Raw genomic sequence first — 22,943 nt, 5'->3', positions numbered from 1 at the left:
TGCCCGGGACGGAGAGGTGGGAAAAGCTGACACAAATCATTCATAGTCCCGAAGAGGTCCCAGGGTCCAAACGTGTGTGTCAAGACAACCCGTCCTTGTGGACAGACCAGGACCCATTCCACCCTCAGGCCCTCTGTGTGTAGGTAACCCCTCTGTGGGTCTCTTGTGTCCATGCGGGGACTTCTGCTGTTATGATTTATGATTTGTTTTGGGGGCTCCCTCCTCCAGGGAACCTGCCTCTCTTGCCTTCAAGGGGCTCTGGGCTATGAAGTCTGGGAATCCGAGAATAATTGAGGGGCCATGACTCTTCAGTGACCGAAGGCAAACTTCTGCTCCCTAGCCTCGAGCCTTTCTGCTGATGCAGGTGAGACTGCAGAAGGCTGTCTTTTCGGGCCTAGGGGCACCCGATCAACTAAGCCAACACCAAAGATCTCTGCATCAGGCCCTCTGGATTACTGCTCGGGCTCTGCTATCCATCACAGTAGACATGACCGTCCTCTCTTTGGTGAGGCGGTGCTGCCAGCTCTCCCCTGCCACCCTGGGGCCCGTCATGAGAAGTCAATTTAGGAATTCCTGTTCCAGGGTACTGTCCCCACTGTAACCCCTGACCCACAGAAGTTATAGGAGAATAAATGTCGTTTTAAGCTGCTAATTTTGGGGGCAATTTGTTACACATACACAACTAACACCCGCATGTGTGTCCTTGTGCTACGTCTTTATGCGCCACAAGCAAACATGAGTATTTACTCTCCTTTTCCCCTTCCCTGCACACAAGCTGTGCGGGTGGGAGAAGCTCACCTGCAGGGAGGTGCTGTTCTCAGAGAATGGAGAGCTGAAGAAGGCACTGATGGTGTCCAGCACGACTGTCAGCACGTACTTCTCCAGGGTGGGGTCAGCCAGGCGCTTCTCCCGCTTACTGCAGACCTGGGGTAGAAGACAGAGATGCCTCGGGGGCCCCTCCACTCACTCCCCCTGGAAGGCTGCCTGGACTCCCACCCATGACCCTGCCTAGCACGGTGCGCCCACAAGCCCACGCCGTCCCCCGGAGACAGACCCGAGCCATGTCCAGGGTGAAGTTCTCAAAGAGTGTCCAGATGTGATTGCTGGTGTAGATCTCCTTCATCTCCACCTCTGTGTCCACGTAGCAATGATTCACAAAGTTCACGTAGGCCATTTTCACCTGAGCAGCCAGGAGCCAGGTCAGGGGCGCTAGGGGGGCCACCTGCCCAGGCTCTCCTCTGCACCCTATCGATTCTCCCCTGACCTCCCTGCTTGATCCTCTGGCCACTCCCCTCCCATCACCCCATGCTCCTTACATCCCAGGACTGAGAGGCTGCCCCCGCCTGGCTCTACCACCACCACTCCCCTGGCCCTCCTCCACTCCCCCACGGACCACCTCTCCCAGTCCCCAGAAGACCTCCGTGATGCAGTCCTCATGCGTCACCACAGACACCACATCCTCCAGGGGCAGCAGAGAGGTGCACTTGATCTCAGTGTAGACGTTCTTGCCCTCGGCGCAGGCGGCCAGCAGGTCTACCAGGGAGATGTGGTACATGAGCGGGCTGTGGTCCTCCACACCATCCCGGGCAGCCTTCATCATGTCCAGCAGGTGGGCCAGTGAGGCCTTGTCATTGTAGAACACGACCACGTCGTCACCTGCGTTGGTCAGCTGCAGGCAGGAAGGGTGCCCCGTCAGACCCCCCGCCTCCCCAGTCCAGCAGGCAGGCCCCAGGCTCCAGGGAGAGACTGGGACTCTGACCCCGGCCCTCACCTGACTACTCAGGAACACCTCCCCCTGCACGGCCCCCAGGGCTGTGGGCTGATGCCTCGGGCCCTCTACCATCAGGGCTGAACCTGGACCCAGACGAAGTGCCCCCTCCTCCAGATGCTGGGCCCATATAGAGAGCATGAAGGATGGTGCCCCCCTGACATCCCCCAGGTACACATGGCCCTTGGCATACAGCAGCTGCTTTAACAATTTTTAAATACGTGATAATAAAAGGATAAAGAGAGGAGTGTTTGGGTGCCTTCAGGCCTGCCGTCTGAGTCCTACTAGACCTGCCCCTGTGACCTAAGTTCTCCCTCCCCCGGGCTAATGCCTTCAGTGTCCCTTCTGTGACTCGCTATCTGACTTGTCTTAACTTTGGATCCTGCCTCCTGAGTTCCCTGTCTGCAGCCACCAGTGGAGCTCCCCTGCGCCCCTTGGCCTCGTCCTCACCTCGGTCATGATCATGTCCTGGCACTTCTTGACGTACTTGCCCTCGGCCTTGATGACAGTGTGCAGGAAGTCCAGGTACTGAACGTGCCGCCCGTGGGTGGCCAGCAGATGCACAAAGTGCTGCAACACGGGCTCGCTGATTTCCGAGCACAGCTGATAGTTGTTAAGGAAGATGTGCTGCATGGTCTCCGCCTCCAGGAGCTGTGGGCAGGTGGGCAGTCATGAGAAAGGGGGATCCAGGTCCTGCCTCCCCCCGCAGCTCCTCCCACCTTGTGCCCTTACTCCCGGCGTGAGGAAGAGGTGCAGGTGCTTATGCAGCAGGGCCTGGTTGCCGGGGTTCCCCGCACAGAACTTCTGCAGAAACTGGTGCGTGTAGCGCAGGATCTCCATCATCTTGGCATCTCCCTGGGTACCGGGAGGGGAGGGGGGGTGAGGCCGGGCCTTGGGCCTGAGGTCCAATAAGTGTGGCAGCAGGTCGGGGCTTGGGACTGGGACCACAGGGAGGCCGGGCTCAAGGTGAAAGCTGGGCCTCCAGGTCAGGATAAGGAAATGTGTGAGGGGCTAAGGGTCAGAGGCTGAGGTGAGGCTGGCATGGGGGAGCAAGGCTGAGGGATCAGGGTCAGGTGAACACTGGGTGTAGGGCTCAAGAGCCAGTGAGAGGCTTGGCACACATCAGGATCAAGGTCAGTCGAGGTGAGGCATGGAAAGTCAAAGGGTGAAATGATGCTGAATTTGGAGTCTGGGGCCAGGGTGTGTGGGAGACAGGTCAGGGTGAGAGATCAGAGCGAGGCTAGGGTATGAAATCCTCGTCAGCAGTCATTATGAGGAGCTGACCTCATGAGTCACAGACAGGCTGGGATCGGATTAGGATCAACATGGCTCAAGATGCAGAGGCAACAGTCAGAGGTCACAGGGAAGCAGAGATGGTCAGGATGTAGCCAGAGAGGGAAACTTACTGGGGTCAGGGTCAAGGATTGCGGTGAGGCGGGGCTAGGTCAACATTCGGGGTTACTGTGTGGTCAGGGCCTGGCGGGGAGCTGCCCCAAGGAGCCAGAGGTCAGAGGTCACCTTGTCATAGGGGATCTGCAGCAGGTCCAGCATGACCTTGTGGGCATCCATGTTCTTGAGCAGCCTCTGCTGCTTCTTCCTCATCTGCTCCCCGACGCCACACATCTTGTTCAGCCGCTCCAGGATCTGGCAAGGGTGGGGCGGTGAGCCTGGAGCCCCTTCCCTCCGCCCTGGCCCCCCTGCTCAGGCTGGTCAGAGGCCCCTGCAGGCCCAGCCAAGCCCCAGCCCACATCAGGGATGGGAAGGGGGAAGGAGGCCACGGTCATGGAGTCAGATCACCGCAACAAGGCAGGGGAGCACTAAAAACCCATAAAAGTAAATAGAACAATATGACTGTGAAATGGAATTTCATTAAATTCCTTCAGCTCTAAAATACTTCCATCTGGACCTTGGCAGGGTTGTCTTTAAGGCACATGCAAAGCCAGAAGATGTGTACTTTGAGGGCCAGCGGCCGGCAGAGTGGGGAGGCAGGAAAGGCCTGGCTCTGGGGCCTCCGGGGGACCTCAGGGCCCCAGAATACTCACGCCCTTGACGATCTGGTAGTTCTCGCTGCTCTTCTCCCCAGATGGGTGCAAAAAGCCCTCCTCGTCCGTGGGCCGCTGGGGACACAGGGAACGGGGCCGGGGAGGGGGCAAGGGCAGTTAGCCAGGCCCAACCTCGCCGGGAGCCCTGGACTTCCAGCTCCCTGTCACCCCGCTCACCTCCTTCTTGTCTTTGGCTGCACCTGTGTCCACCTCCTCACCCTTGCCACTGCCCTTCTTGTCCACCCACAGCTCCGACTTTTCAACCATGGTCCGCAGCCGGTCCAGCTCCGATTTGATCACCTTGTAGTTCTCCACATCCTGAGCCGAGATCAGCAGCTGGACCTGAAGGTTGATGGAGGGCGTGCCAGGTTGGACAAGCACCCCGGCTCCACCGCCTTATAGAGACCACCCCCCATACTCAGGGACCTGCCCTGTTCCAGGCCTCCACTCCCGGCATCTCCATTCCACTTCTGCTCCTACCCAGGGCTGATGGCCCCGCCATGGTCCACTGCCTCCAAGAAGCCTTCCCTGATGGCTGGAGGCTTCCCTGTACTCCTCATCTCAAGCCGCCCCGCCCCCTGGCTTCAGTTACTCACTGACTTGTGCCACTAAGGCCTGTCACTTGGTCACTTAGACCCCGAACAGGGCAGAATCAAGCACACTGGCATCACTGAATGCCGGCTACAGGAGGTACGTGAACCTCGGCTCTCACTTCACTCGCCCTGGTCAGGGTAAGGGAGGAAAGCTTCCTGGGCCTCCATGCCCCCTCCATAAAACAGGAATGAGAGTCGTAACCACGTTGCCAGGGGCTGCTGCTTGGTGCCTGGCACCTGCTGGTGGAATTTCCGGGGACGGGGGCGGGGGGGGGAGCTGTCGAGACCACACGACACCACAGTCACAGAGCCAACCACCTTAGCGAGAGCTGACTACGTGCCAGGCAACACTTGAAGCACCCAACAAAGGCGTATATGCTACGGTTTGTAAACTCTAAAGTGCTGTCCACCTCATAAAAAAGTGACAGCCCTTACGTCAGGCCAAGAGGTCATAAAGGTGGCCAACCACGGGCCTTTCTCTTTAAGAACCTCAGCAAGACCGAGAACACGAAAGAAGCATCTTGAGCTCCCCTGAGCTGTGAGCTCCTCTGTGATGGTCAAGCCTGAGCGCCCAGCACCAGCCAGAGCAGGGCTGGGGCACCCCACCACCACTCGCAAGCCCCCCAGGCCCAGGGGCTCAGATGGGGGCGGCACCTGCTTGAAAGTGTGCATGGCCTCCTGGCGCTGGCTGAAGTGTTTGAAGAGCAGCTGCAGGGCCCCCGAGACGAGCGGCGCATAGTCGTGCATGGTGAGGTGGATGAGCACACGCAGGAACGTGCGGCCGCCCTCGTCGTCCACCTCCAGCATGCTGCTGGTCTTCCTGTGGTGCCGGACGAGGGGCACGGTGGGCACACGAGCTCCCCACACCCCTTTGCACATGCAGCGCCCGGTGTCACACTCGCTCAGGACAGTGATTTCTGCCCAGTGTGTGCAGAGCCACCAGCCCCGAGGGATCCCCACATCCCCTGAGACCCCGCAGGGCTCCCCTGGATGAAGCAGCTCAAGCAGCTGCTCCCCATGGGGAGACCCACAGACACTCACCCCCAACAGAGGTTCATGGGGGTGGGCTGAGGGCCAGGAACGGGGTGGGGAAAGTCACATCTCTGGGTTGACCTGCCTCCAAAAGGCAGTGTTGCCTCCAGCGAGAGGAAATTAGCAGTACATATGATATTGTCACCGAGAAAAATCATAGATGTTCTCACACCACCTTACAGTTGTTACAGGAATTGTGAATACCGTTTACATTCATCACTACTTCGAAATCATGCTCCTAATTATACCCCCGGCACAGCTCGTTGCTTAATGTGTTAATAAAGAGCCAAATATCTGTCACTTCAAATTTGTTTTCTTCAATATTTTGATAACTGCATCTCAAAGCTCTTGGTTTCCTTTGTAATTCATGCACTTTATTTTGTGAATTTGTAAATGCCATTCCGAGCAGGGTCCAAGAGCTTCACTAGGTGCCAAGGGCAGCAGAGAAGTGGTTAAGAGCGCCCAGCCCCCCGGGGCGACCCCTCCCCACCGCAGTCCTGCCTACAGGCCCTATCCTCCTCCCGCCGTCCACCCCCCCCCCGGCCCCCTCCAGCTCCTGGCCCTGGGCCCAATGCCCACACAGCCACGATGGGCCTGGTGAGTGCAGTGGAATGACCAAGATGACACTAGGGCCCCAGTGGCCCCCACATCCCTGGGGCCAAGTAGGCACAAGAGAGCAAAAGCACACAGCCAAGGGGCTGCAGGGGGTGGGAGGAGCGGCCAGCCCCAGCCTTGGAGACCCAAGAGGGGGTTCTCACACCCGTGCTGGCACCACCCACCAGCCCCACACACCCCCGGCCTCACCCCACTCCGAACATGGCCTCCGCCTGCTCCCCGATGCGGTCCAGGTTCATGTTGGCAGCTGCAGGGAGCAAGTGGGTAGATGAGGGCAGGTGGCAGGTCCGTGCCCAGGAAAGATGGGGAGCACACAGCTGAGGGAACAGGGAGGACCCCAAACCACCCCAATCCCTGTGCCCCGCTTGCATGCTCCTCGGTGGGGGCGAGCCAGCCAGGGCAGGGGCCTGAGCATAGTTCCGAGCTGGGCCCCAAGAGACCTGGGTCCTGGCCTGGTTCAGCCTCTGACAGGCTGTGACCCTGGGCAAGTCCCCGCCCCACTCTGGGCCTCTGTTTCTCCATTTAGGAGATGGAGAGAATGATGTCTGCCCTTGCCCCTTGCCGCGACAGTTGAATGATCTGGGAAACAGGCAGGGCTGGGTTGCTGGCCCCGAGGCGTCTCCCAGCCTCCACCCCACTAATGTGCGCCCCTGGGTGAGTCATGAAGCCTCAGCCTGAAGGTGGAAGGTGGGGGGAGGCGGGGGGTGCTCACTGGTGGAGTCGAAGGCCGGGGCCGTGCCATCAGCCCCGCTGTCCTGCATGGGAAACACTTCCACAAACTCCTTCTTGAAGACGGACAGCAGGTAGGAGATGCGGTAGTCCAGGCGGACGTTGAGGATGAACTGGAGACGTGGGGAGGATGGGAGTGAGGACGGGGCTGAGGTGGGGAGGCCAATTGCGCCCCAGGACAGGGGAGGGGGACCCAGAATGAGCTCAAGCACAGGGATCTCGGCACTGATGTTCCAGATACTGCAGAGCATCAGAAGCTAAGAAAATCCAGACTCTTCTCCCTGGAGAGGTCCAGAGCACCCTCTCCCCTGCTCCTGCCCCAGTGCTGAGGGACGATGACAGCGCCTCTCCGAATGAGGCAGAGACCACTCTGTCCCTCCTGCGCAGGGAGGACAGTGACGGGAATGAGAATGAAGCTCCTGGGACCCAGAAGCCAACCTCATCCTCCTACCCTGCTCTGCCTGGGGCTGGAGGGCAGGGGGCTTGGAACTGAAGACCCGGGGAGGGGGTTGCAGCAGATGCCAGTGTGGGGCAGGGGGTTGGGGACAGATGGTTTGCAGACACCCTTGACCGGCCTCTATCCTTATGGGCCACAGAGCTTCTGACCACACCCCAGGATGCAGATCTGGAAGCCCTTAGCTCCTAGAATGAATCACATCCTCTGACTCCCCTGCCCAGGCCCCTGGCCAGCCTGGGTCCCCAAGGAGATCACTGCACTACCTTTCCTGTCCTCTGGTGGCAGCAAGGCAAACGCAAGCATCCTTACCAGTCCTGGGGATCCTACAAGCCCCTTCCCCAAGTGTTGGGGGGTTCTCAAACAAGACCCAGAACAAGAAAGACTGTCTGCCTCACCAGGAAATGTGCTCTCAAAGCTCTAGCTTTGCTTCAAAATCTCTGGCCACTGGCAGTAAAGTCCCTGCATTTCCTTTCCTCAGGTGTACAGTGGAAGGACGGAGCTAGGCTCTAGAGCGCACCAGCATCACCTGGGAGGCTTGTCACAGCACAACTGTGGGCCTCCTCAGGTGCTTCTGTTCTGCATGTAGGTCTGGGGCAGGACCCAAGAATATGCATTTCTGAGTTCCCTGGTGAGGCTGTTGCTGCTGCTGGTCCAAGGACTACAATTTGTTTTGTTTTGTTTAAAGATTTTATTTATTTATTTGAGAGAGAGAAAGAAACCGAGCATGAGCAAGGTGAGAGGTGGAGGGAGGAGCAGGCTCCCGACTGAGCAGGGAGCCCAACTTAGGGCTCAATCCCGGGCTTCTGGGATCATGACCCATGACCTGAGCTGAAGGTGGACACCCAACCCACTGAGCCACCCAGGCACCCCAAGGACCATACTTTGAAAACCATTGGGCTACACAACCAGTCACTATGGAGCCCTACAGTACTTGATACTGTGATCTGAGCTGGGGTTCAGCCCCCCCACAACCTCCTTGTCCTGGGACCCAGTCTCCTGCCCTGTTCCCAACACCTCCAACTACTGTCCTTGCCCAGCTACCTGCAAGATCTCCAGGATCTTCAGCTTGGTCTCCATCACCACAATATCTTCATTGTTCTCGAACTTGCTTCTGTCCAGCGGCTCCGTGGCACCAGTGCCCCCAGACAGGCTGGGGGCACCAAAGACAGATTGCTTTCGGCTCAGCACCATGGTGGACATCATGTGGCCCACGCCCTGGATGGACCGCCGCACGTTCTTGCCTGTGGAGAAGCATGAGGGGATCACAGGGGGGGCACAGCAGGGCCCTGCGGCCTTACTCTGTCTCTGTCAGCTGCAGGGCTAACCCAGAAAGGCTTCCTGGGGGAGGTGAGCTTCAAGCCAAATCTGAGTAAAGAAGGACTGGCCAGGGCAAAGGTACATTGTGTAGGGAGACCGGTGAGAACCCTCATGCAGGGCACCCTAAGGGCTGCTATAGAGCATGCACAGCCCAGGGGCACCATGTGCAGAGCATGACACACCAGGTGTCAGACTCTGTGCACATTTTGATTAGGGTTTATGCCCCCTAGGGATGTCCCTGAGGGCAGGGCCGTGGCTGCTGTCAGACGGTGATTCCTCCATGGCAGGGCTATTTCCCCCACCTCCCCTGTATGACTGGGAGCCCCTCAGGCAGGGCCTGTGTCTCCCGTCTTCCCCCATCATCTCCCCTCAAGACCAAGCCGCGTTGGAAGGCGACTCCCCCAGACCTCAGGGTCTCCACAGAGCCTAGAGAGGGGCCCATCTGGTCCAGGAGAGGCCAGAGGGTAGGCTGCACAGGGAGTTGATCAGAAGGGACTTTGGCACTAGGAGAAGATGGAGGACTGCCAGGGCTAGGGGGGACCCTGGCCACAAAGCCTCACCGCCCGAGTCATCGTAGGCCTGCAGCATGGCCGGGGGGCCCTGCACACAGTCGATGATGCCCAGCAGCGTGCGGGTGAGCCGCAGCAGCTCACTGAAGCTGTAGAAGCCGAAGTAGATGAGATTGTGCGCTAGGCTGACCACCTGCGGGAGGGGGCGGGGCCGAAGTGAGGGGCAGGGTGGGACTGGACGGGAGAGTGGGGCCCAGCAGGTGTCAGGAGGTGATGAAGTTCCTCCAAAATGGCAGGACCTCCAGGGGAGCACAGGGCTGCAAGGATGCAGCCGCCCACGGTGGGCTGATGAGGCAGCAAGGACTGAGGACCACAAGGAAGGTTACCCGGGGAGCCCCAGCGGTCTGTGCCGTCTCCCTCAAGTGGCTGGGGCATAGAGGGAATTGAGGTCATGGAACCCCGGGGGCACCCCTGGGGGCAGCTGACTCCTAGTGAGGGGGCAAACCAGAGCCCCCCTTGCACCCCCCTTCGCCAGAAACCTCGAAGGTGAGCTTGTTCTTCTCCTCATTGGCAAAGGGCACGGCTTCGCTGACCACGTTGTTGAGGTAGTCCTCCACGAAGTCCATGGTGCTGGCAAACTTGTTCTTCTTGTCATCGCGAGAGGCATTTAGGTTGGAATCATAGCTGGGGGTGAGGCAGTGAGGCATGAGGGTCACAGAGACCCCCCCAACCCTGGCCTCACCTGGCCCGTCCTCCCCTCCCCATCTCACTCCTTGATGGTGATGGCTGTGGGGATCTCAGTCCAGAGGCGGGCGAACTTGACCGGCGTGACCAGTTCTTGGGGGTCCCTGTCCACATGCACGTGCAGCATCAGGTGGCAGAAGGAGGCACGTAGGTCAAAGGGCAGCATCTCGTCTGCCATGCACAGGAAGATCAGGTCAACACCCAGCTGCTGGGAGATCTCATCGATGGCCAGGTACTGGCGGTCCAGGCACATGCGGGCAAAGAGCTTCAGCTGGTACCTGCGGTGGGGGGAGGGGGCACAGGGTGAGCACACGACAGGTGAGGGCCTAGGAGGGCTACCAGTACTACCTGAGGCCTTGGGAGGTGACCAAGGGATTTAGGGCAAACCAGGCACCCGCCAACGCAACAGGAAAGACACAATTCTGAGTGAGGATTTGCAGCTTTCCCCTCCTCGTGAAGGAGGAGGGCACTTTCTGGCTCAACCAGAACAGGTCATCATGGGAGGAGAGCTGGCTGAGCAGAGAGGCTGGGAGCTGCAGGGGAGGGAAGTGCCGCAGGGGGACGGGTCTCGGCAGGGCAGTGGGTACAGGGGTGAGCTCCGAGCAGAAGAGGGGCTGAAGGTAGGCTCGCAGGTGGTGCTGCTCTGCACTGGGTGCTGGCCTGCCCTCAGCTTCTGGCTCAGAGTCCTGCCTCGCTCACTGCAGCCCTGACGCCAGACGGCAGGTTTGTACTGCGGCCCACCACTAAGGAAGTGTGACCTCTGGCAAGCTCTTTCACCTCTCTGTGTGTGTCTCCCTAACTTTGAGGGTGCTAATAGTCACAGGGCTACAGTGAGCCTTCCCTGAGTGGCCTGGGATATGGCCAGCATTTGCTAAGTGTTATCCACTAATCTTATTTTTTTATTTTATTATTATTTTTTAATATTTTATATATTTATTCATGAGACACACACACACACAGAGAGAGAGAGAGAGAGAGGCAGAGACACAGGCAGAGGGAGAAGCAGGCTCCATGCAGGGAGCCCCACGTGGGACTCGATCCCTGGTCTCCAGGATCACACCCTGGGCTGAAGGCGGCGCTAAACTGCTGAGCCACCTGGGCTGCCCTAATCTTATTTTTTAAATAAATATGTTTGGGGACAGGTCTGGGGTGCTTTCAGGCCCTGTCACTGGGCTGAGCTCTCAGGGTTACACAGTCATCCTTCCCTCAGTCTCCAAGGTGAAGGCCACAAAGCTGCTTGAGCTCATCCCTCAGCAGGGGTTGGCTGACAGCCTTCTGAGAAGGCCCAAGGGCATGGGGAGCGCTGAAGGACAGGCAATAGCTGGGCCCACAGGCACCTGTAGTAGCTGAGCACGTTTTCGTCGTGGGCATTGCCAGCCCGCGCCTCCTGAGCCAACTGCCTCACACTCTTCTCGTGGTGCTCGTTATTCTTGTCCGTCCAAGTGAGCCACACCTCCTCCTCTGAGTACTCGATGCTCAAGTACTCGTGGGACTGGGCCATCTCCTTCACTGGCCGCAGCCTGCAAACCAGGGCCACCCATCACAGGAGGACCCCCTGCCCAGAGCCCTCCCCGAGCATGCCCAGCCACAAAGACCCTGCCTGGAGCTCGGCCAAGTGCCAGCTCAAACACACTTCTTAGACAGTGAGCTTCTCCAGGACAGAGAATTTGGCTCATTCCCTGAGGCCCCTTCCTCACAGGGGCCCCCTCTGGTCCAGCAGAGGCCAGAAGGCAGGCTTCATAGGGGGTTGGGCACAGAGCTGGGCACGCAGCAGGCAAGGGTACACATCCAGAGACCCTAGGGCCAGTTCTAGCCCAGATGTGCACAGGGCCCAAGCAGGGCAAGGCAGCGGCTCACTCGGTCTGGATGAGAATGTCACTGTTCTTAGGGTCCAGCACACATTTGCAGATGAGCTCCTGGGTGACGGCGATGGCGATGTGGTTGGACACACACAGGTCAGAGAGGTAGTCCAGGAACCTGGCATGGTGACAGCAGGGGTGCGAGGGGGCTCAGGGGCCTGTCCCCAGTAGGGATGAAACCCACCCTCCTCCTCCTGTCCCCCTGGGCAGCACAGGCTCCCTGGAGCTAGTTTACTTGCTTCTGTTCCTGCCCCAAAGCTTGGGAGATGGGCGTGATGGGCTCCAAGCTGCCTGGGGAGGGACAAGTCATGGGCATCACCCTGATCACCCTGGGCAGGGGGAAGCCAGCTGGGGATCCCGGGGGCCAGGGTAAAGGGGGCACAAGGACAGGAGGGATATTCAAAATATTTAACAAAAAAAAAAAATTTAACAACTGGCTCAATACAGACACCAATTTCGTCACCAGAGAAGGGTCTTAGGGCTTCTCCTGTATCGGGTGTCAACTCTCTTGTTCCAAGATTGGGTCAAATTTGGGAGGGGTCCAAGGAAGGGGCTGCAGAGGCCAGGATCTCAGACACGTGGGCAATTTACCCATGGAGGCCATGGTTTTTCACTATTTTAACAACCAGCACCAACTGCCTCTGTGCCCTGGGAGGACCGGGAAGAAAGGAGTGGGCGCAGTCGGGGAGCGGGTGGGCTCACCTGGGCTCCCGGTTCTTCCGCACGAGGCTGACGAAGGTCTCCACCTCCGTCTTGGTGATGTGCTTCTCTAGGAGCTTGCGGTTGTTGTGCAGGAGGGCAGTGATGGTGTCTTCGGCCAGGATGTCATAGCCGATCTGGGACTGCATCATCCCAAACTGCTTGGCAATGTGCTCCTGGAGACCAGACGAGCTGAGTGGAGGGGGGGCGGCTCTGCTCTAGCCCACTACCCCAGGCAGGGAACCCCAACCCTAGTCAGGTGGAGGTCTGGGAGAAGAAACGAGCACTGGGCAGAGGAGTGGGTTCACATAACATAGTTCTTCAGCTCACAGCCTGTCTCCCGACCAGAGGGAAGCCTCCATGAGGGAGGAAATTGGCTGGCAGGACTGGCTGCATGATTTGTGCGTCCCTGTCAAAATTAAACAGCCAGACCCTTCTTCAAAAACTGAGACTTTCAAGATGGCAAACCCATCTTGAGGCCCTTCTGAGCACGGAGCTGGATTGCACACCCATGAAGCTGACGCTCCTGTCTGGTTCCCTGCTGCATCCCTGGGGTCCTGAAACAGTGCCTGGCACACAGCAGGTGTATGCCTCATAAAATGTTTGCTGAATGAACAAAAGCAGGAGGGAGGGAGTGAGCAAGGCAGTGAGCAGGGGAGTGGGGCTGCCCAGGCCAGGGAGGGTCAGGCCAAGGTGAGCCTAGCACCTGATTCTTCTTCTTCTTCTTCTTCTTCTTTTTTTTAAAGAGAAAAATGGTGTGGCGGGGGAGGAGCAGAGGGAGAGGGAGAACTTTAAGTGGAGCCTGACATTCACGGCCTGAGTCGAAATCAAGAGCCAGACCCTCAACCAACTGAGCCACCTGGCGCCCCAGCGCACCTGGTTCTTGCGGTAATCCTCCTGGGAATGCCGCAGCACACGGTAGCAGAGGCGGAACATGTGCTGGTAGGGAGCGTTCTTCTGGTCTGACAGCTCCTCCAGTCGCACCAGGGGGCCCTCACCACCCTTGTCGCGGAAAGGGGCCTTCAGAATGCCAAAGATCTGGGGGAGCAGAGAGAATAAGGAGGGATCCCCTACACCCCTCATTTTCCCAGGAACCCTCGGCCCCAAACTCACCCTGCCCCAAGGCCATACGGACATAAATGCCCAAGCTGATTCTAAACTTTTTTTTTTTTTATGATAGTCACAGAGAGAGAGAGAGAGGCAGAGACACAGGCAGAGGGAGAAGCAGGCTCCATGCACCGGAAGCCTGACGTGGGATTCGATCCCGGGTCTCCAGGATCGCGCCCTGGGCCAAAGGCAGGCGCCAAACCGCTGCACCACCCAGGGATCCCCCCAAGCTGATTCTAATCTGGAGTGAGACCCCAGCCCACCCACCATCGGCCCCACTTCCGGCCCCCACTCCCTTCTCCTGGCCGATATCCCAACGCTGGCCTCAGCCCACTCATCCCCACATGACTAATCTCCACTCAGATCCTGGGCCTGGCTCAGCATCTGGGGCTACCACAGCTCAGGGGTCTGAGGCTAAGAGAAAAGGCAGGCCAGGTCAGTGTGGCCAGCACCAAAGAGCCCAGACACAAGCCTGCCTCATCAAAAAAAAAAAAAAATGTTGATGTAGTTAATAAATTTTAAAAGCATGGCTTGGGTGAGCATGAAAAACTGTTCTAAAACAGAAACCAAAGAAATGCAACCAAATGGAATGAGAAAACCTTAGTGAGATCCTGGCTCAAAAAACAGGCTTTTTTTTTTTTTTTTTTTTTTAAAGATTTTACTTATTTATTTGAGAGTGAGAGACAGAGATAGCTACAGAGAGCACAAGTGGGGAAGACAGGGAGAGCAGGCTCCCGCTGAGCAAGGAGCCCAACACGGGGCCAGATCCCAGGACCATAGGATCATGACCCGAGCCCAAGGCAGATGTTCAACTGAGTGAGCCACCCAGGCACCCAAAAAAAAAAAACAAGCTTTAAAAAGACATTTTGGGTAAAGCAGAGAAATCTGGTACAGATCAGTATTATTACTAATTTTTTACATTTGATAACAGTATTACGTTTATGGAGGACAGTGCTCTTATTCCAGGAGATGCACACTGAAAAACTCAGCGGTGAGGTACACCCCATTTGGGAATGCCAGGGTGGAAGGGCAGGTGTACACATGTACAGTTACATAAAGCCAAAATGGCAAAATGATAACAGATGGATCCAGGCAGTGGTTGTACAGTGTTCCCTGTACTATTCTTTCACTACTTTCTCAATATTTGAAAAGTTTCACAATCAAAACTTAGAAAAAAAATTTTTAAGATTTCATTTATTTAAAAAACATAATAAAAATAAAAAAATAAAGATTTTATTTATTTATTCATGAGAGACAGAGAGAGAGAAAGGCAGAGACACAGGCAGAGGGAGAAGCAGGCTCCACGCAGGGAACCTGACGTGGGACTGGATCCCAGGTCTCCAGGATCAGGCCCTGGGCTGAAGGTGGCACTAAACCACTAAGCACCCGGGCTGCCCAGAAAAAATATTTTTTTAAGTAATCTCCAAACCCAGCATGGGGCTTGAACCCATGACCCCAAGATCAAGAGTCACATGCTACCAACAGGCTCAGCCAGCCAGGCACCCCAGAAAAAATAATTTTTAATTTTATTTAAAAGTAAGCGCACAAGCAGAGGGGAGGGGCAGAGAAAGAGGGAGAGGTAGGCTCCCCCCTGAGCAGGAAGCCCAATGTGGGGCTCAACCCCAGGACCCTGAGATCATGACCTGAGCTGAAAGTAGACACTTAACCAACTGAATCACCTAGGGGGCCCCTATTTTTTTTAAAAGCACAAGTTCTGAGGACACCTGGCTGGATCAGTCTGTTGAGCATGTGACTCTTGATCTCCAGGTGGTGAGTTCAAACCCCACATTGGGCACAGAGCTTACTTTAAAAAAAAAAGAAAAGAAAAAAGCACAAGTTCTGGACCAAACATCCTGAGTTCAAATCCTGATCCTGCTGCTTCCTAGCCTCATACTCTTGGCCAAGTTACTCCAACCTCTGTGCCTTCATCTCCTTACAGGTAACATGGAGATAATTACTGTACCTCCCCCAAGTGGAGAGGATCAACTTAGCCAGGACACATAGGGCACTTAGGGCAGTGTCTGGCATGTGATCAGTGTGCAACAGATACTAATTTTCTACAAATGGGTGAAGTGAAGCTGCAGTGAGACTGCAGGTCCACGGCAGATGGGACAAGGCTCCTGTTCTGGACATCCCCCCGCCCCCCCCAAGGCCTGGAGCTGCAGGGCCCAGATGCAGCTCACCCCATCCCCCACACGTGCACACAGGCACCTGTTTGAGGATGTTCTGCTCCCTCATCAGCTTCTGCCGCTCTCGGTTGGGCTTGGTAACCATAATGTCCAGCACGTTCTGCCCATTGTTGGGGACGTCACTGACAAAGAACACCAGGTCCTCCAGCAGTTGGATGACAAACCTTCATGAAGGGACACCAGAGATGACAAGTGTGAGGAACTGATTCTGGGAAACACCCCCCGGGGACCCACCTGTCAAGTGCCAATCATGGGCAACTAGCCCTTCCCCAAACACACTCTCATCGAGTCACCTGCCCACCCGGCTATCCAAAGCACAGAGCCCATCATCAGCCTTCAACTTCTCTTCCTGGCTTCACCCCAAAAGGCTCTCAATACATCCCTCGCACCGCCCCCCCAGCCCCCACCCGCCAGATTCCAAAGTGCCCAAGACAATGAATCTCAGTATACTCCATTCTAGAAAGGAGCAACAGGGCACAAGGCGGGGTTTGGTGTGACTCTGCATTTCCATCCTGACCCTGCCACTTACTAGCTATGTGACCATGGACAAATCTCTTAACCTCTCTGAGCATCAACACAACATCAGGGTGAGTTCTGAGAGTACATAAGCAATAAGGCAAGGGCCTGGGGCCCACATCTATCTCCCCCATCCCAGCCAACCAAGCCTGCCCAGCATCTGCTTTGTTCATGAAAGACAGACCCTTCGAGGACCCCGCCCAGCAGCCCACCTGCGGTCATTCTGGCTGATGAAGCCCTCGTTGAGCTTCTCCACGGCACTGGCCAGCATGGAGCTGGCATCGTTGGCAAAGTCCAGGTCTCGGATCTCAGATACAGGAACAGACACGATGGCAAAGGCCTCCTTGTCCTCCTTGGTCGGGCAGGTGCCCAGCTGCGGGGACAGAGGTCAGCAGGGCACCCAGGGACAAGCCAAGGGCCCAGCCCCGGCCCCCCCAGCCCTGGGCGGCCCGCACCATGAGCCGAATGGGCCGCTCCTCCTCAATGTCAATGGGCACGTTGGTGCTCTGGATCCATGTGTTGGTGCAGAGATGCCGCAGCCGGACATAGGAGTTCCTGCAGGCGGGGCCGGGGCAGGACACAGGGGGCATGTCTTGGATCACATCCCAGCCAGGGTCTGCTCTACCCAAGGACGGCCCCACATCCCCCCTGACTTCACAGCCATGGGCGGGAGGAGCCCAGGCCAGAGCAGAGGGGCCAGCAAACAGCCCCCAGGCAAGCGTCTCACCTCCACTCCCAAACCCAGAGCATCCCAAAAGCCCGAGCTTGTTTGTAAACTTGAAACCAAGATTCATTTAGACAAATGAGACTATTTAGACTATTTATCCCACTTAGTGTCGAGATCCACACGTCTCAGAGCAGAAACACTCTTGTCTCTTATTACGAAATATAATTACCTTTCTGAAATAGAAAACAATTTGAATCTGAATCTCAACATGCACCTGGCCCCAGGATTTTCAGGTAAGGGTGGGTGGGCCTAACGGTGACTCTGTCACTTCTCCCAGCAGCCCTGTCTAGGGTGGACTCCATATGCTCACTTGACAGAGCGGGAAGTCAGGGCAAAGTGATTGGGTAAGCTGCCCGAGGTCAGACAGCTGGTAAATGCTAAAGCTTGAGTGACACCCAGGAAGTTTCTTGATGCTATGTCCTAGTGTTTCAGGGTTGGGGAGGGCCTGAAAGATCAGGGAGCCTGCACCCCTCAACAATGCGCCGTGGACAAACTGGTGCAGCCTATGCTTGAATATGCAGACCAATGGGGGCAGGTGGCTGATAAAGAACTCTGGAGAGAAGGCATTTTGACAAACCAGCTGGCACAAGGCAGCACCCAGCATGCACTGAACCCAGGGTCAGGCACACAGTGAGTGTTCGTGGTGGTCAGTTGTCCCCAGCTCTGAGAGCTCGGACCCCAGAGGGACAGGACACGCAGGTCCTGAGGCCAGAGGACGTCAGGAGCACAGAGGAGGTAGGATGCAGGGAGACAAGGGACAGGGACGGCACAGCCTGGGCACCCCCGTCAGCCCTTGGGGCACATGGCACTTACTCACCGGGGCACAAAGGAATCAGTTTTCTGCAACGTGGTGGGGTCCAGCTCAAAGAGGGAGGCAATGTCGTTGCCATGGGGCACAGCCACCAGGCGGTACTTGATCTTCTCCCCAGCGTTCCGGCGACCTATACGACCCTGAGCACCCTGGCATGAGCATCCCAGCTCAGAAGCCCCTCCTTGCTCTCGGGCCCCACGAAACCACCTGGGGTCCCACCTGAGAGGCCTTCCCCCTCCAGCTCACCTCCCAGGGTTTCATGGCCAGCCCCCATGGTCCCTCTTCCCAGGCCCTGGTCCTCACCATTCCTGCTGCCTTGGGTTCACAGACATCCCCCTTGTAGCTGGGGTTCTCCTGGATGGAGACACAAGGTGGGGCAGCTTTTGGACACTGAGCTATATGCTCACATGACCCCCACCCCAAAACAAGGTCCACACAGAGCCCTAGGCTGGGGCAGAAAGCCTCCACCGTCCCAGGGGTGCCCACCCCAGCACTAAAACCCAAGTCACTCCTGAAGAAGCCACCAATAAGAGCCCCCAGGCCCTGCCCTTCATACCTCTGTTCATGGTTCCACAGATGAGTACACACACACACACACACACACACACGCCCCAATACGCACAAATGCCCCAGTATACACAAGCCTGTGTGGTGGACAAACATACATATGGAATGTAAGTTATACGAGCACTGGGAATCTGGCTCACTGTGGTACCCCCAGTGCCGAGAACAGCTCCTGGCACGTAGTAGAGGCCCAGTAACATTGATTAGGCTTATTTGCAGTCACACAATTATCTGATAGTATTTGTTAAATGCAAGAGTGCAAATAAGTCACACAGACACGTGTGACTACGTGTACAGACGTGTACCAGGCCCGCGTGCTCATGCATGCCCACATGCATACAGCCTGAGCTCCCAGGGGGCCCTCTACCTCCCCACTCACCTCGGCAGCCAGGTAGTTGCCCGTGGCCAGGTGCTTGAAGCGGTACAGGCCATTCCAATGGCCAGCTCCTCCGCGGCAGGGGTCGTGGTGGACCACCTGGGGGTGCAGGGGTGAGGCAGGGAGGAGACACTGGCCAGGGAGGGGTGGCTCACACTCTAGGGAGGCCTGGAGAGCTCTGGGTTGGCGGCACCCAGACCCCTCCCTGGCTTCACACCCTCTCCCCTATAGGGTGATGAGGGAAGAAGAAGGGGCGGGCCCAGGGCTGGAGAGGAGGGTTGGGTCCGGGGTAAGGCACAAGCTCTGACCTCCACCTCCCAGAGGGCATTGGAGCTGGTGGCCGAGGTGGCAGACTGGCGCAGTGTGGTGCGCAGAAACACCTGCAGCTTGCCCTTGTACTCATCACACGTCAGGAACTTCTCCTGCTCCGCGTGGAACAGGCGTACCACATCACCCTGCAGGTGTGGGTCACGGACTCAGAAGGGGCCAGGACCTTCCCGGGGGCCAAGCCCAGCACCCCCACCTCAGATGCAGGGGGTGAGATGCATGCTAAGCCCCGCTGGAGGGTGGCCAGGGCCAGAGGCACTCTGCCCAGATCCCACATCCAGAACCTCCAGATCACTGGGGCGGGACATGGTCTTATCCAAAGCCTTCCTCAGCTTCCTAGGTCAAACCCACCCTTGATCATCTTCTTCCCTGATGGGTACCTCTAGAAACCCACTCTATGCAGGCAGGAGAGATATCACCCCGCGGGGGTCCCCCCGGGCCCATGGCTGTACCTCCCCGGGGCCCCTTCTGCCTGAATATAGGTAGTTCTTGCCCATTTCTTCTGCTCCCACAGGACTGGGACAACTGGAGGGCAAAGACTGTGGCCTATTCATCTCCAGGGCTTTGGACACAGAGACCAAGCATGGATCCTGGTTCTGCTTCACAAGCTGTGTAACCTTGGATAAGCCCCTTAACATCTGTGAGCCTCAGTTTCCTCTTGTGTAAAATGGGGATACTATGGCCTCCTTGCAGACACTGTGAGGATTAGAAATTAGAATTCACAGTTTTTTTGTTTGTTTGGTTGGGGTTTTTTTAGTGGTACACTCAAGATGTGGTGCGACCATCACTTCTGTGTACTTTTTTTTTAAAGATTTTATTTATTTACTCATGAGAGACAGAGAGAGAGAGAGCGAGAGAGAGGCAGAGACACAGGCAGAGGGAGAAGCAGGCTCCATGCAGGGAGCCCCATGTGGGACTCGATCCCAGGTTTCCAGGATCAGGCCCTGGGCAAAAGGCGTCGCTAAACCGCTGAGCCACCCAGGCTGCCCCAGAATTCATGGTTTAATGAAGTGACACTGTATGCTGCCCACGTGCCAGCTGCGGTGTGAGTACTTTACATGGACTTTCTCACTTGACCCTCACACAAACTGCCCGGCTGCATATATCATTATCCCCACTTTACGGGAGGAGAAACTCAGGCAGAGCAGGTAAGTGTCCTGTCTAGGTCACATAGCTAGTGGCACTAGCTAGATTCACCGAAACCAGTCCAGGCAGCACCCTGCTTTATTATCTAAGTGCCACACAGATTTGGGACGGGAATGTGTAATCAGAGAAGGCTTCTGGGAGGAGGTAGCACACAGACTGAGGCTTGATTGGTATGTGGATGATATGCAGGCTTAAGGGAGGGAAAGAAAGGCACTTGGACAGAGCATGTTGGACAGGAAAGAGGACAGGAGATGGGAGGGGGGTGGGTGATGGGACACAGTAGCCTGATGGGGGCAGTAAAGTCTGACACAACAGCCTGGCTGGGAGCAGAGGGTAAAGGGAGCCAGGGCAGGCTTCTAAGCAGGAGAGAATGCAATGAACACAGGGCAGCCAGCCTCCTCGGGTGGCTGCTCTCAGGCCTGTCACCTGTCACTATGTGTCCCTTTCACGGCCAGGTGCCTGCCAATTCCCCTAGCTGAGGAGCCTCACCCTCTGCCACCCCCAGATCTGTCCCTCCCATCTGCCCCTCTGCATAGGACCTCCACTCCAGTAGGCTAGTTCGATGCCCTAAAGCCCCACCTAAACCTCTGAGCCCCCCTCTCTCCACCACATCACCACATCGGGTTTTCAGGGCTTTTCTACTTGTCTCTCCAGCCCTCCTTCCCCATCACTCTGCTCCCTCCATAAGTCATTACCACACTACCCAGCAGTACCCTGCCTCACAGGCTGAACCCCTCTGTATCTGCCAACCCCTATGTCCCAGCACGCAAGCCAGCAGGTCTGGAACCAGGGCACAGGCCCTGACTCACCAGCCTCAGATCCTTGCCTAAGAGGGCACAGGGCAAAGGGCAGGGCGCCTGGCCTGGAACCATGGAACAGGCATGGGGGCGGGGGGAGCTGGAGAGGTCAAAGGATGCAGGCCCCCAAGGTGAATGGATGGGGACCCCTAGTCCACTGGCACACCCTTAGCAAGAGACAAAACTGAGGCTAGCCAGGACCCCGAAGGGATGGAGAGGGAGGCAGCAAGGCTAGAGACAAGAGAAGGGGTTGTCCAACTTATGGAGGGGGGCCTGGGGTGCCATGGGGGTGGACGGTGGCTGAAGAGGGTGCAGAGCCAGAGACAGAGGCGCATGGAGGGGAGGGCCAGAGGAGGAGCAGAGCTGGGTATGGGGAGGCGGAGGGAAGGTGAGAAGGGGGACCTGCAGGGGAGGGGCTGGGCAGCCAGCAGGCAGGTGACAGTAGTGGGGGCCCCCAGTCCTTACCCCTTTCAACACCTCCTCCAGGTGGTCTCGGAACTGCATGAACAGGTTGATCTTCCAACTGGTGTTACAGTTCACGGAGTTGACCTGGGGAAGGGCAGAGTGAACCCAGATGCCAGGCTGACCCCCAGTGGTTGGAGGCTGGGGCAAGTGAAAGGCCCCAGATGAGGGGAAGAGCAGCCCATTTCCCATGAGGGCACCAGGAAGAGGTGTCTGCTCTCAGCCAGGGCCCCCCAGGCCCCACCCGGCTGCCCTGGGGCTGCCAGCCTGGAGGGTGCAGAATAGGGCAGAGGTGGAGAAACAGGCAGAGGAATGGAGAGAAGCAGTTCATGCAGCAGGCAGTGGGGGCTGGGGGCTGGGGGGCTGGGGGATGAGACTGCAGTGAGGAGGGGCTGTCTAGGCCCTCAGGGACCCCACTAGCCCACTCACCTCCTTGCAGCCCACGTTGTCACTGAGCTCATAATTGCTGGCATGCAGAGGCTGCCCGGCGTTGACAGGATTCAGGACCACCTTGTCCCCCACAACCACCTATGGGGACAGGTGGGACAGGTGGAAGGTGGGGGGGCCAGGTCTGACCCCTCTAAGAAATGTCCATGACCTTACCCAGTCCTCTCATCGAAGACCCCTCTGGAGCTGTGGCCTGAGCCCCTCCAGCCAGGCCCTGTCCTTACATTGTCCCCGTTGCTCCGCAACTTCCAGAAGGGCTGGATGAAGAGCCAGGAGCCTTCATTGCCTGTTGCATCCAGCGTCACCCGCATGGCATTCTTCTCCAGTAGGGCAGGCAGCCGCTTGTTCACGGTCAGGTACTTATTGCTCTTCATGTGCAAGAGCTGGGGGGCAGGCAAGGTGCAAGTGAGGGTGCCAGGCCCCAAGAGGCCAGCTTGTCAGGGAGGGGCACTCTAGGGGGTCCACTGGTCACAGCTGGACACACATACAGGGTCAGATACACAGACATAAATACACAAATGGAGACACATGCAGCCACAAGCACAAGAACACACACCTTCCCGCATCAGGTACCCAGGTGATCACAAAAAGGAAGCCAGCATTTCTAAATCCTTTCTCTGTATTAATTCGTATAATCTTACAACAATCAAAAGGGAAGTACTACCACTGGCCTGATTTTACAGATGGGGAAACGGAGGCACTAGGAAGTTAAGCAACTTGCCCAACCAAGGTCACAGAGCCAAGATTTGAACTCAGACTCCAGAATCTGTGCTGGTAACCAGTGTGCCAGAAACATGCCCATGGGCACAGCTACTTGGGCCACACAGCAAGAGGTGCACACAGAGCAGATATGCAGTCACAGAGACAGTCCCAGGGCCACCCACTGGGGATGCAACCCCCAGAGGGCATGCTGCTGGCACCTCCACCCCAACACCAGCCCAGTCTCTTCAGGGGGAGATGCAACTGGGTCTTACCTGGATTACACTGCCATACTTCACGACATCCCCATGCACCTTCTTGTTCTCTGTGTCATTCTGTTTCTGCTCCATCTGGGCTGCATGCTGCATAGACATGCACAGAAGTGGGAGGCAGGCTCAGAAGCCTGCTCCT

General features: G+C 57.0%; 1 protein-coding gene across 4 annotated transcripts in view; it reads right to left on the bottom strand.

Moving 5' to 3' along the window:
* Nucleotides 1-22,943, bottom strand: part of ITPR3 (inositol 1,4,5-trisphosphate receptor type 3) — a 68,519-nt gene that overhangs the window by 15,268 nt on the left and 30,308 nt on the right. For 2 of the 4 annotated variants that reach the window (XR_008665038.1, XM_055329758.1), the window contains exons 4-33: nt 22,808-22,894; nt 22,058-22,216; nt 21,816-21,914; nt 21,390-21,473; nt 18,963-19,109; nt 18,658-18,753; nt 18,018-18,068; nt 17,721-17,863; nt 16,632-16,731; nt 16,389-16,549; nt 15,683-15,824; nt 13,241-13,402; nt 12,368-12,540; nt 11,664-11,783; nt 11,144-11,326; nt 9,833-10,084; nt 9,602-9,746; nt 9,114-9,255; nt 8,278-8,477; nt 6,763-6,892; nt 6,240-6,297; nt 5,058-5,223; nt 3,988-4,152; nt 3,811-3,885; nt 3,287-3,412; nt 2,501-2,623; nt 2,219-2,419; nt 1,394-1,669; nt 1,055-1,180; nt 799-924 (exon numbers count right to left, since the gene is read on the bottom strand). Coding sequence is in view for 3 of the 4 variants with exons in the window: in XM_055329758.1 (XP_055185733.1) it covers nt 799-924; nt 1,055-1,180; nt 1,394-1,669; nt 2,219-2,419; nt 2,501-2,623; nt 3,287-3,412; nt 3,811-3,885; nt 3,988-4,152; nt 5,058-5,223; nt 6,240-6,297; nt 6,763-6,892; nt 8,278-8,477; nt 9,114-9,255; nt 9,602-9,746; nt 9,833-10,084; nt 11,144-11,326; nt 11,664-11,783; nt 12,368-12,540; nt 13,241-13,402; nt 15,683-15,824; nt 16,389-16,549; nt 16,632-16,731; nt 17,721-17,863; nt 18,018-18,068; nt 18,658-18,753; nt 18,963-19,109; nt 21,390-21,473; nt 21,816-21,914; nt 22,058-22,216; nt 22,808-22,894 (4,218 nt within the window). In the remaining variant the exon portion in view is untranslated. The remainder of the gene's footprint in view (nt 1-798; nt 925-1,054; nt 1,181-1,393; nt 1,670-2,218; nt 2,420-2,500; nt 2,624-3,286; nt 3,413-3,810; nt 3,886-3,987; nt 4,153-5,057; nt 5,224-6,239; nt 6,298-6,762; nt 6,893-8,277; nt 8,478-9,113; nt 9,256-9,601; nt 9,747-9,832; nt 10,085-11,143; nt 11,327-11,663; nt 11,784-12,367; nt 12,541-13,240; nt 13,403-15,682; nt 15,825-16,388; nt 16,550-16,631; nt 16,732-17,720; nt 17,864-18,017; nt 18,069-18,657; nt 18,754-18,962; nt 19,110-21,389; nt 21,474-21,815; nt 21,915-22,057; nt 22,217-22,807; nt 22,895-22,943) is intronic. The other 2 variants (XM_055329760.1, XM_055329759.1) reach the window with 2 other exon arrangements.

Source organism: Nyctereutes procyonoides, unplaced genomic scaffold (genome assembly GCF_905146905.1).
Source record: "Nyctereutes procyonoides isolate TBG_1078 unplaced genomic scaffold, NYPRO_anot_genome, whole genome shotgun sequence".
Taxonomy (NCBI): Eukaryota; Metazoa; Chordata; class Mammalia; order Carnivora; family Canidae; genus Nyctereutes; species Nyctereutes procyonoides.
This window is presented reverse-complemented; position numbering and strand designations above follow the sequence as displayed.